The sequence below is a fragment of the Pithys albifrons genome, chromosome 12 (assembly GCF_047495875.1).
Source record: "Pithys albifrons albifrons isolate INPA30051 chromosome 12, PitAlb_v1, whole genome shotgun sequence".
NCBI classification, from domain to species: domain Eukaryota; kingdom Metazoa; phylum Chordata; class Aves; order Passeriformes; family Thamnophilidae; genus Pithys; species Pithys albifrons.
Window position 1 is genome coordinate 14,038,266 of NC_092469.1, and position 11,867 is coordinate 14,050,132.

The 11,867-nt window shown below is 42.9% G+C and overlaps 1 protein-coding gene across 1 annotated transcript in view; it reads left to right on the forward strand.

Moving 5' to 3' along the window:
• The window catches only part of GLG1 (golgi glycoprotein 1), an 83,720-nt gene extending 71,945 nt beyond the window's left edge, over positions 1–11,775 (forward strand). The window contains exons 19-26 of the mRNA XM_071567167.1: positions 114–251; positions 1,573–1,696; positions 2,027–2,169; positions 2,396–2,497; positions 3,139–3,246; positions 3,865–3,985; positions 5,835–5,941; positions 6,424–11,775. Of these exons, the coding sequence (XP_071423268.1) occupies positions 114–251; positions 1,573–1,696; positions 2,027–2,169; positions 2,396–2,497; positions 3,139–3,246; positions 3,865–3,985; positions 5,835–5,941; positions 6,424–6,591 (1,011 nt within the window). The 3' untranslated portion in view covers positions 6,592–11,775. The remainder of the gene's footprint in view (positions 1–113; positions 252–1,572; positions 1,697–2,026; positions 2,170–2,395; positions 2,498–3,138; positions 3,247–3,864; positions 3,986–5,834; positions 5,942–6,423) is intronic.
• The last annotated feature ends 92 nt before the right edge of the window (positions 11,776–11,867 follow it).

Here is an 11,867-nt window from a genome sequence, read left to right on the forward strand (position 1 = left end):
TGGGAACTTAACTTCCCAAATCAGGTGAAGGTGGTCATTAGGGGAACATGCAACTGTGTATGACAGAACCATATCAACAGCGTGTCCGTTACTGTTGTGATACTGTGTTGTAGATTATTGAGTGCCTGAAAGAAATCAAGAAGCAGTTGAGTACACGGTGCCACCAGAAGGTGTTTAAGCTGCAGGAGACGGAGATGATGGATCCAGAACTGGACTACACACTCATGAGAGTCTGCAAGCAGATGATCAAGGTAATGTTAGTCTGCAGTCTGCTGATTTAAGAGAGTGAGGTTGGGATATAAGAGCTCTATCAGCTTCAAGCTTTCCCATAAAGGGTTGTTACAAGACTGCTGTGTTGTTTCAGAAGTATGGTTGCTTTTTTGCAAAGTAATCTGTTTCTTAACTCTGAATCAGGCTGAGGTTTCTTCAGGGCTCTTCTCTTTCAACTTCTGATCAAAGCCTGTGCACTAATAAATTTGTCTACCCAACTGACAGCAGAATTGAGGAGATGATCTGTGCTGAGGCTCCTAATACAGTTTTCATCCAGTCAGTTTGGATTTGAATTGGCTTTTAGCAAAGGTGAAGAAGTTATGATTATAGAGAAGTGTAAAATCTTCAGTTCACTGCTGACCTGGTGCACACAGACTTTCATAAAAGTGATAAAGCAGGCAAAATTATGCAAAACTTAAAATTAGAAATGATGGCTGAAAATTGGTACCATGTGGAAAGCAGCAGTGAATGTTCATACAAGACACTGTTTCACAGTAGCCAGAATTACAAGCCCTGAAACAGTAGTATGTGTGGTCTGTATGCAGTGCCCTTACTCCATATTTTGGCTGAAGAACATCTGGAGAATTTTTTGCTCTCCAGTGGACTCATGCTTTTATAAAAAGACCTGTAATCTCACGGAAGTAGTGAGGATTAGAATATGCAACACACCCACAGTATTAGTTTCTAACAAAATAAATTAGTATGTTGGTCTGAATTTTGGGTAAGCTGTTCACTTTTGACTGTCTGATTCATGACAAGAATGGGCAAATTAATATCCGTGAGCTCCTCTCTGCTTTGTCCTTCTATGTGGTCTTAGTTTGTCTTGAGCATTAATAATGAAGTTTTTACCTGTCACTTTGTCCAGGCAGGTTTTATACAGAAGAGCAGTATGTGTATAGACTTAAAGATTGCTTTTTTTAGTTTCTGAAATAAAGGGGAACAAAAGTAGTTGAGTATGAGACCTAACTGGGTGGGTATTTCTTTCCAAGTGTGCTGTATCCAAAGAACAGAAAATAAAGGCAATTTGGTTTTAGTACAGGCAAGATGAGGTGGTGCCCAGAAAGCCAGTCAGGACTGTACAGCTCAGTCTGTAAGCACAGACATTAATGCCCACAGTCAGTTCAGAGGGTAGCCCTGTTCTTTGTTGCAGGAGATGTTGATATAGGGACTGTATACACCTCTGTATTGGATGGGTATGTGGTTATTCTCTCCCATGAAGTGGAAGCTGCTTGCTGGGTTTGGGTTTTGCTTTTTCATGTGCTTAGTGATGAAACTTGTTGTTTTTTGGGCTTTTTTTGGTAGCGGTTTTGTCCAGAGGCAGACTCAAAAAATATGTTGCAGTGTTTGAAACAAAACAAGAACAGTGAAGTGATGGATCCTAAATGCAAGCAGATGATTACCAAGCGCCAGATTACACAGAACACAGGTATCATCTTCTGAAAAAAACCTACCTTGCTTGTCTGAGGTATACAGTGGTTTGCATAGCTGGAAGAATATTAGTTTTGTTTTATTTTTTGTGGGTTTCAGTTCACACACTGACCTTAGTCAAGTTCTTGAGGGTCAGCATGTGTTTTTCAATCCTCTTTATTCCTGAAGCTCTTTACAAATTGAAATTCTGTTGTGAAAAAATACTATTTTCCCCCAGAGTTATGTTCCTTGGTGTGGTACAATGTCATCTAGGAAATTTGTCTTTTCAGAGTTCTGCAATCTAAAGAGATGTGTGTTCTAATGAAATCCTATCATCTTTCCCACTTAGATTACCGCCTAAATCCTGTGCTCAGGAAGGCATGCAAAGCAGACATACCAAAGTTCTGCCAAAATATCCTGAATAGGGCCAAGGATGATACAGAGTTGGAAGGGCAAGTCATCTCCTGCCTGAAGTTGAAATATGCAGACCAGGTGAGTGGAGCTGGTGTGTGCAAATGAGAAGCTGTGCGGGGTCGTGCTGAGCAACAGTCATGGAATAACAAATCGAACTTGGGCTTGTGGTGTGTTCGGTGTTTGTAACAGGCTGTAGATAAATGAGGGGGTTATGTATTGCAGAATACAGAATTTAAAAATCAAGGTGATTGATTTATGAAAATTTAGGTCGTTGAGTGAGTTAATGACTTTCTCTGCTTCACAGCGTCTCTCTCCTGACTGTGAGGACCAAATCCGAGTGATAATCCAGGAATCAGCCCTTGACTATCGGCTGGATCCCCAGCTTCAGATGCACTGCTCTGACGAGGTAGGAGAAGGAGCTCCATACCTACTTTTTCAGGATGAAAATTTCATTCATGTAACAGATTTTGTTTCTTAAGAAGTTTCCTTATAATTAAATGAAAAATCCTCGGAGCTGCTTCTAGCTAGTTAGATTCTCTGCATGTGACTTCTGCCCCATGGGCAAGAATTGCAGTTTCCCGTGCAGTGCTATTATGAAGTTAATTTTTTTATCTGGGATCTCATCAGTACTCATGACTATGGAAAAATACTGCTTTCCTGTTGTCAGAAGAAATGTCTGGTAGTTCTCTGGTCTTGTCAGCCTTACCTGGAATACATTCAGGTTTTTGAGTTTTCACTTTTGATGGCAGAGTTGGTCACGCTTCAAGTGTTACTTATTTCATACTTTCACATTCTTTCCATGCTGTTTTCCTCCCTGCCCTCCTCCTCCTCAGTACAGCAATATTGACTTCTTGCTGCTGGGTTTCAAAGGGTATGCATATTGCATGAGCCAGGCTGCATTTGGCTCTGGGGATCTGGGGGGAAGGAATCTCATCATGTATTCTCTGGCTGTGCCCTGTGATGAGCTAATGTATTGAGATATAAATGTGCTAAAAGGCAGAATGATTGTTGTGAACTACTTATGTTAAAACACCTTTTTCAAAATAGATTTCCAGCTTGTGTGCAGAAGAAGCAGCAGCTCAGGAGCAGACTGGGCAGGTGGAAGAATGTTTGAAAGTGAATCTGCTGAAAATAAAAACCGATATGTGCAAGAAGGTAAAGGAAATAAATTGGATGTGCTCAAAAAGGCATCCCATCCTTGCAGAAGTCTGTGATTTTTCCAGATCACCACCTAGGTCATGTTCTAGCTAGTATGGGACCAGAGCTCTGAAATTTCCCTACACATCTCAGTTCTGGCCTGCAGTGATTCAATTCAGTATCAATTTGCCAGTCAAAATTGTGTCGACCGTGCCTCCTTTGCAGTTCCAGGGTTGAATCCTTTCTTGATTGTGGTTGCCAAATTTTCTTGTTACTGCTCTGTTTCCTGGTGTCTCCATTGCAGGTCTCCAGCTGCCTGAGTGCTGGGCATGGCCCAGGCATGGCTGTGTGATAGAGGGAATGCACATTGCCCCATGCCCAATTTCAGTTCTAATTGAAGTAATCCTGGCATATTGTCTTTGTATTTTAGATTAATATGAGTATTTTAACGAGCAACACTGACCGGAACACTTAATTAAACCTAAACTATCATTGATGGCCTCATCCAAGGACAGTGGTGGATTTTCTCATGATCCTGGATTTAAAAAATTGATCCACCTTTTGGAAACATTGAGCAGCATGAGTTTTGTTCTCTCTCCTTTTTCTGAGGTGTACTTGTAATTTCCTCCTCTCCAGGAAGTGCTCAACATGCTGAAGGAAAGCAAAGCAGATATATTTGTTGACCCAGTGCTCCACACAGCCTGTGCCCTGGATATCAAACACCACTGTGCTGCCATTCCACCAGGGAGAGGACGCCGTAAGTGCCTGTGTTGTACTTGTGTAACCTCTCAGTCCTGAAATACTTAACCTGCATTTTCTTGACAGTCTAATCTTAAGAACGAGATATTTCCACCAGTCCTTTGTGGGCAACAGGATGGAACAGCAGCAGAGGTGGTAGATATCAAGATCAAGATATCATGCATATCAAGAAGTCCTTCCTTGTCCAAGGCAGGGCCTATTCCTCAATCCTGATGTAATACTATTGCAGACTTATCTGCAGACTTAATGAGTATATTTATATGTGCCATCATGAATGTGATTGCCGACAATAGTGTGTGATAGCAGACCTATAAACCCATTGAAAATGAGCTCCTAGTGCACATGAACTCAGTTTTGAGTGAGGTTTATCTCCCGCCTTGTATCAGCTTCACAGAAGATACAGCTCCCAAGCTTACTCATGACAGTGTTCTATCAGACTATCAAAAGCTTTCCTAGAACTAAGCTGCTTTTCTTACAGCAGCAAGTTGGTTTGGTTTCACAAGTTTCATTCTTACCTAATCCTCTTGGTTCTTCTCTGTGTCAGTCTTTGTCCATGTTTGGTTTCTTTGTTTCGGTATTTAAAATTAAACTGAAGTATTTTGATTTAGGTTTTTCTTCTCTGTTTAAATGTACCAGGTTTTTTTCTTTTCAAACATTGCAGAGGGTAGGTAATCATGACTTCACTTTCTAAGTTCACATAGCAGCTAAAGGCTCTGAGACTTCCTCAACTGTTCCAAGTCCTCTGAGTTCAGCAAGTTCAGACTACTTGAAACATAATACAAATAAGTATTTCCTAACACTTTCTTTTCCTGCTTGAGGTCAAGCTCTTGCACTTTGTCACTGCTGTTATATCAGCTACCACAGCATGTATGGCTATTTAAGGAAAGCTAGTGGAGAAAATAGTTCTGAACTTTCCCATCTTTCTGAGTTTATCTGGCATTAAAAATAGCAGCCAAGTATTTTCCTGATCATTATCTTTTGTGCTGGTTACTGAATGCCTTTCTGAAATTCTGGATATCCTTTATTTATTCCTGCTTTGTCATATTTCTTTTGATGTGTATTCTGATGTGTTTGCACTGAAGGTCTGCAGGAGTCTGCACCTTAGAGAGGGCTCTGCCTGCAAGTGCTCAAACTGAAAATTGTGTATTAAACGTCTGGAGTTGGTTTAAAGTTTGCTGCCTGTTTGCTGTGAACTAAATAACTCTTCACTGCAAAGCAGAAAGCATCCAATTAGGGATTAGTCAAGTATGGTAGCATAAGTATAAAATACAAAATTCGATGTCAGCGTCTCATATGAGCATATAAAAGAGCTTTTGAGTTGGCAAAGCCACTCCATAGGCACCAGAACGCTGTGATCCCACTTCCTTTTCACAGAACTGTGTGAAAACTCAGGAAGGTAAACAGTTCGAAATATTTTGTTGATCAAAAGAAACTCCTAACAAGCCTAAGGAGATAAGACTGTGTTTTTTCCTGAGCTGAATTTGATCTTAGCTCTGTGTAAAGGATAGTGGCATGGAATTTAGAGTGTACGGCTCTTTGAAGGTGCAAACTTATAAGACCTTCTAAAATCTCATGTAAATCACATGAATTATGTATTGGATATGTACTGTAATTTCTTTTTGGAAGTCAAAATTCCTTGCAGGGCCAAATGCAATATTGATCATGAGTCTTGGTGAATTGGTAGCCTCAGGGGTACATCAGGGCTTTGTACATAGTCTGCCAGGCTGGCTGGCTGTTCAGAAAGCCATGTAACCATCAGCCTGCCTGTGAATGGAAGTGCTTCTTTGTGTAGCATGTTGTGGAAGCCACTGTTTCTATTTTGTAATCCCATCTCCTGCACATTACAGAAATGTCATGCTTAATGGAAGCCCTGGAAGATAAGCGTGTGAGGCTGCAGCCTGAATGCAAGAAACGCCTTAATGATCGTATTGAAATGTGGAGCTATGCTGCAAAGGTGAACATGTAAAGGATTTCCTTTTTTTCAAATGCATTAAATCTCTCAGTTGCAAGCTATGAATGAAAAACTTCCTGCTATAACGAAATTCTTGTCTCTGAGTGAAGTTCAGTATTTTGAGTTTGGTATAGAAAAACTGAAATCAGATTTTCATTTTTGAACTTGGATCTTGCTCTCTCTCTCTGTGTCTGGGGTGCATCCCCAACAATGCAGAATTAAACTGTCTTTTGTGCATGCAGGGTAAGCCCTATAGAGAAGGTCTGGGGCAATGAAATAAGGGAAGCAGAACTTCCTGTTATAAAGGTGCCTCCTGAGCAGTAGCTCCTTCAGATGACTCATTGCAGGCCTGCTTGTTCCTGGTTCGGGTCAAGTCTGATGATGACAGGAAGCAGTAACAGTACCAGAGACCAAAGCTAAAATGCCATGGCTGAGGGTTGCATGGAAGGCACAGCTTGACTCATTTATTCCCTTTTAACCTCCAGGTTGCCCCAGCCGAAGGCTTTTCTGACCTTGCCATGCAAGTTATGACCTCTCCATCCAAGAATTACATACTGTCTGTGATCACAGTTGGCATCTGTGTACTCTTCCTCATCGGCCTGATGTGTGGACGCATCACCAAGCGGGTGACAAGAGAGCTCAAGGACAGGTAGAGCCTGGATTGCCTGCTGAAGAAATGCCTGCCCAGTGCCCAGTTTTGTACAGCCCTCCTCTGTATAGTCTACCCAACCCCTCTTGTGAGAGGAGAATAAAAAAAAAAAATTAGAACAGCAGCAGGTGTTGGCTCAGTTTTCCCATCCTGGATCTCATCCACAGCATCTTCATCCTATGAAAGTTTGTGTGCAACACTGGCAGCCCAGCCAGCAGCTTCTGTTATCCCTTTGTTAGCAGACTCTCGTTTACCTGCCTGTAGACAAGTCTCTGTTGTACTGTTGGAACTGCCTTCACTCTCCAGATCAGACTGATATGACCTGCAGCTCAAGCAGTTTTTAAGTAAATTTTTAAAGACAGATAAGTATCTGCATACCGACTATATGATTTAGGTATTGGTTCATATTGAAATCTAGTCATCCTCTGTGGCTGGGTGAAATTGAGGCAGGAAATTAAAGGGTAAATTGCATCTTACACCACAGTTGGCCTTGTTTTGGACATCTTGCTCGTCTGTGTAAAGCATCTTCAGAGCATAGTCTTGGACAACCTAAGGACACCAGTCACTGGTGTCATCTCCTAGTGAATATCCTGCTTTTGTGACTGTGGATTTTTTTTTGGCTGAAAAGATGTCCTCCCTTTCTTCCACTGCTGCTCGCAAGATAGAATAAAGTGCTGACCAGGATTGAATACTTATGTGAGCTGTACAACTTGTGTTTCAGTAGATTAAAGACACGGTGTAGACACAAGGTGTGTAGACTGTCAGTAGTGAACAGTGCTGCTGTCAGTGGGCAGGACGTGCCCTGATCAGTTACTCGGTCAACTTTTTACTAGCAATGATGCAGTAAAATTCTAACACTCCTTTTATTTTACCTTGCTGCTGCTAAGCTGTTCCCCTTCCAAATTAACTGTAGAGGGTTGTTGGCACACTGGCAATGCAGTGCTTTGTCAGTGATGCAGAAAGTGACGGAGCGCTCAACATGCTCTGTCTGTATAATGGTTACTTGTGGGTTGTTGCAGTGGTTTGTAACCACAGTTTGGGTCTTAATGGTTTGAATGGTATAGTCTGAACTACACTGAAGAGTGTTTTTCATTTCCACAACTACAATTGATAGTGATAGCAAACAACTGGTGTTTCCTGAGATGTAGGACGCAGGTGCCGGTCCAGAAGGCCAAGCAGGAGTGGGTGGCAGCATTATAGTGTTGTTGAAGGGCAGAAATGTCTGGATCTTTAAGGGAAGTAGCTTCTGTATTGTTGCCATCACCCTGTACACTCATGCTATGTATAGTTAGACTTCCGGAACCTGATACTTACACTGGAGAGCCCAAAGAAGGTGTTTTAGAAAAGCTGCACCAGTAGTTGTGGCCTCTTCTTACCATCATCTTTGTTCCTCGAGTACAACGCTCAAGCACATGTTTGACCGAAACATGGAGTGTGTTGGTGACATCTGTAAGAGGCTGCATGAGAGTCCATGTGTACAGTAGGATATATTTTATTCACCTTTTAGATGTGCTCACCTGCGTGTGCTGCAGTAAAAACCATGTGCCTGAAACTGTCCAACTTAGGCTGATGCTTGAACCATAACTTTATTTTCCCACTTAGCACACAGCTAGGTAAGACCTGTCATTTCCAGTTCTCCACATTGTTCTCCAGAAGAACAGTGGAGGTGATTTTAGGACACTTCAGAGTGTGGACCTGCTGATTCTGATGATGCTGCATGTACAGAATGGCATATACAAAATACTGTGAGCTTTTGCTGCAACTGAAGCTTTTTGCAAATGTACCTTCATCCCGTTCCGAGGATGGGCAGCAAACTACTAGTGATTACCCTGCTAGTGAGTCTTTCACAAACACTTCTGGTTTTGTAGCAAGGTACTATGAACACAAGGCAAGCAGCAGTGCAAGTCTGAGCAATGAAGGTTCGGTGGAGACGTAGTGCATGGTAGGATTGCTGTTGAGTGGTTACGTAGAACAAAACTGAATTCCTTCTCTTGCCTCCCTTTAACGGAGCTTGACAGGCCCTCTGTCAGCATGAAGTGTAGCAGAAGAGGAACAGTTACTCGGGTCTCTCGAGGCAGCACAGGTGTGTAACACCACAAATGTAGTTTGGCAATTAGAAGTGTTGTTGTTTCACTTGACTGAGTGCTGAAATGACTGTTAATAGAGAGGGGTGTGTTCACAGAGCTCCAGGCAAGGGAAGTGGGATCTTGGTGCGGCCTTGCTTGCTGGCACAAGTTCTGCTTCTGCAAAATGTCTATTAGGCATAATTAAATTGCCATTGGAGGGCTTTTTTTAAACTGTTGTGACTTTTTGAGAAGGCATTTCATAACCTGATTAGCTTGAAAAGCCTAATTAGATGGTGTATTGTCTAGAAATAGCGTTTTCCACTAAATTCCAAAAGACATTGCAGTGAAAATTGTAGGTTTGTAGCCATAGTTCTGAATGTAAACCCTGTTCAGCTCTGAAGGTGACTCTCTTTACTTTCATATATAAGGCCTTCTGGGCTTTTATGCTTTTTAGTTTGAAGAAGGTTCAAGTGAGGGTGCTTAGAGTGCTGCATTAGGAGTCTGTGCTCTGCAGTGGTGTTGGTCTGTGGTCAGTGGTGTTCCTGACTGTGTCAGCAGGCTCACCTGGGTTTGGCTCCAGCGTGAGTACACTGGGAGGTGTTAAATGTATGTGACTGGAGGCCCCTGGAAACAAAGGTAGGATACTAAATAAACCCTTTGTCACTGTAAAGACAGAGAGCCACCTTTTAAAAGGTGGACACCTTCAAAGAGTCCAGGCCATTTTATCATTGAGCTTATTATCTTTTCATGGTTTAGAAAGGGGTCTCCTACCACTGCTAATGACAAATCTGCTTTTTTCTTGACTAAAAATCTACCAGTCCCAGCCTTGAAATATTCTCCTCCTTTTTATGCATACCTAAAAATCTGGAGGTTTTGCAAGCACAGAAACCCACAGGAGTACTCTTCCAAAAATAACCTGGTTGTGCTGTTGCCAACACATCATCTTGCCTGCAAGTAACCATTTTCCACTGCATGGAAAGAGAGAATCATAGAATCACAGCCTGGTTTGTGTTGGAAGGGACCTTTAAGCTCATCTCATTCCAACTCCCTGCCATGGACAGGGACACCTTCCAGACCTCGACCAGGTTACCCAGAGCCACATCCAGCTCACAGGCTCTCTGGGCACCCTTGCAGGAAGGTGTGAGAAATGGTTGTAAGAAACACTGCTGTTGCCTTGAGCTTGAGAAAGCCTTTTTAACTTCTTTGTTGTAACGGAGAATGTTGGAAATAGCTGCAGTCAGCCAAAAGAAGTGTGTTAGTGTGGGAAAACCTGGGGTACTCCTTCCTCTTCATGACCCTTGCTTCTTGCTGGAGAAGTCTGCCTTCCATTGAATGCAGTTTAGGAGGTGGTTGGTTGTTGAGTTTTTTTTCTCATCATCATCACAAAACCTTGTGGAGAGATTATTCTAGACTTGGTGACACTGTTGCTCAGGATGTGGATGGAAGGGCTGGATCTAGCCAGGCATGTGCCATTTGCTCCTCCTGCTGCAAGGGTTAACAAGCTACATTTCCTAAATGATGGCACAAGCACATGTCAGGACCTGTGCATGATGTGCGCCTCCTTACTTCACTCCTCCTAGCCTGTTACTGTTCATTCTTGTTCACAGTAATAAGCTTATTTATTGTTTACCTAGTCCTTAACTAGTCAAGTCCTTCTGTGAGTTTCAACTTTGGATTCTTCTGCCTTGCTTTTGTTGTCAGGCTGCTGGAGTAACTCATCTGGGTAGAACAAACCTCCTGGCCCTTGAAGTACTGTCCACCAGGTTGGATTGAGCATCTGTGTGTCTGTGTCCCTGTAAAGGGCTGGAAAGGCTCTAGTGAAGGTTGAATGATTCTGTATCACAATGTTAGCATTTCCTCCAGAATCTGATGCTTAAATCTATGTGGTATGATCAGTCTTGCTCTGAAAGAATCCACAGTAAGCACATTGTATGAAAAATAATGGAGAGGTGAATGTCTCAAGTACAGAAACTGACTGCAGGTAGGTATAGAGGGAAGAAATGTGACAAGCCAGAGGGATCACTCAAATCCTGTAATATTGTCAAGGAATTGTGTTCAAGTTGGATGGCAACTTCTGTTTAAACACAAGCTTTTTATTTAGTCAAAGATTGTAGGGTTGTTTATTTTTACTTTATCAGTTTTGTTGGGGGGGGGGAGGGGGGAAAGGTAGTTTTGAGGTGTATGTGTGTACAATTATGGTATGAAACCAGAATATTTCATCTAGCACTTCTGTCCCTGTTTAAAGTACAGCGCTGTGGACTCGAACAGCCATGGTGTGGGGTTGTGTAAGAGGAGCATGTTGTTAATTTGGGGGTTCAGGTCCTCCAGGCAGTTCCTGGTGCTCATCTTTGCACAGTCTCCCCCGTTTGGGAGCCAAACATGCCATTTTGCTTCCACAGTTGAGTCAGGTTAGAGGGGACCCAAATCACACATGACAGAATTCGGTGGCACTGGTTTGTCCTGTGCTGGTGGAATTCTGCATCCACTCCCCTGAGTTCCTGAACGCTGCCTGTATGAGACAGGGAGGAGTAACAACATTGCCCTTTGCTGGCCACAATCAGATTTCCTCCTTCCACAACAACCAGTTTGATTCTGTAGCTGGCCAAGGGCAAAACATCCCCTTCCAGGCTGAGCTGCTGCACCCTGCAATCCCCCTGCTGTCCCTGGGTTGGCTGAGTTAGAAGTGTTTGCGTCGCTCTGTCCTTGGGAAACACTGATGTAGGAGCAAAGGGAATGGTGTGGGCGCTGGTGCCAGTGAGGACCAGGATGGTACCGAGTGGGTTGGAGGGGGCAGGTGCTGTGTCCCCTCTGCACGGAGCACCCAGCGATTCCTTGTACAGCAGGCACTGTTTGAGCTTAGCCTCTTTTTTATTATTATTTTTAAATGTGACATTAACGACCCTTTTTTTTTGTAAATTGTTTCCCTTTTTCTGTGTATAAACCCCACCTGCTCCTCGTTTTGGTTGTTCTCTTGGGTTTTTTGTTTTTCAGTTTTGTTTTTTTTTACATGTCCATGCTGTGTAATTTTGAGACGTTACTGAGATTCTGAACATAATAATGTGCATTTTTTTTCTGTACAGATGAAATGGGAGAATTTAATAAAAAGAGTCTGCAGGTTTGTACCCGGAGTGGTTCATTTATGGGCGTGGCCTGGTGAGACCCCACCCCCGGGTGGGCGGGGCGGGTGACGCACGCGCAGGGGCGGCTGTCGCGC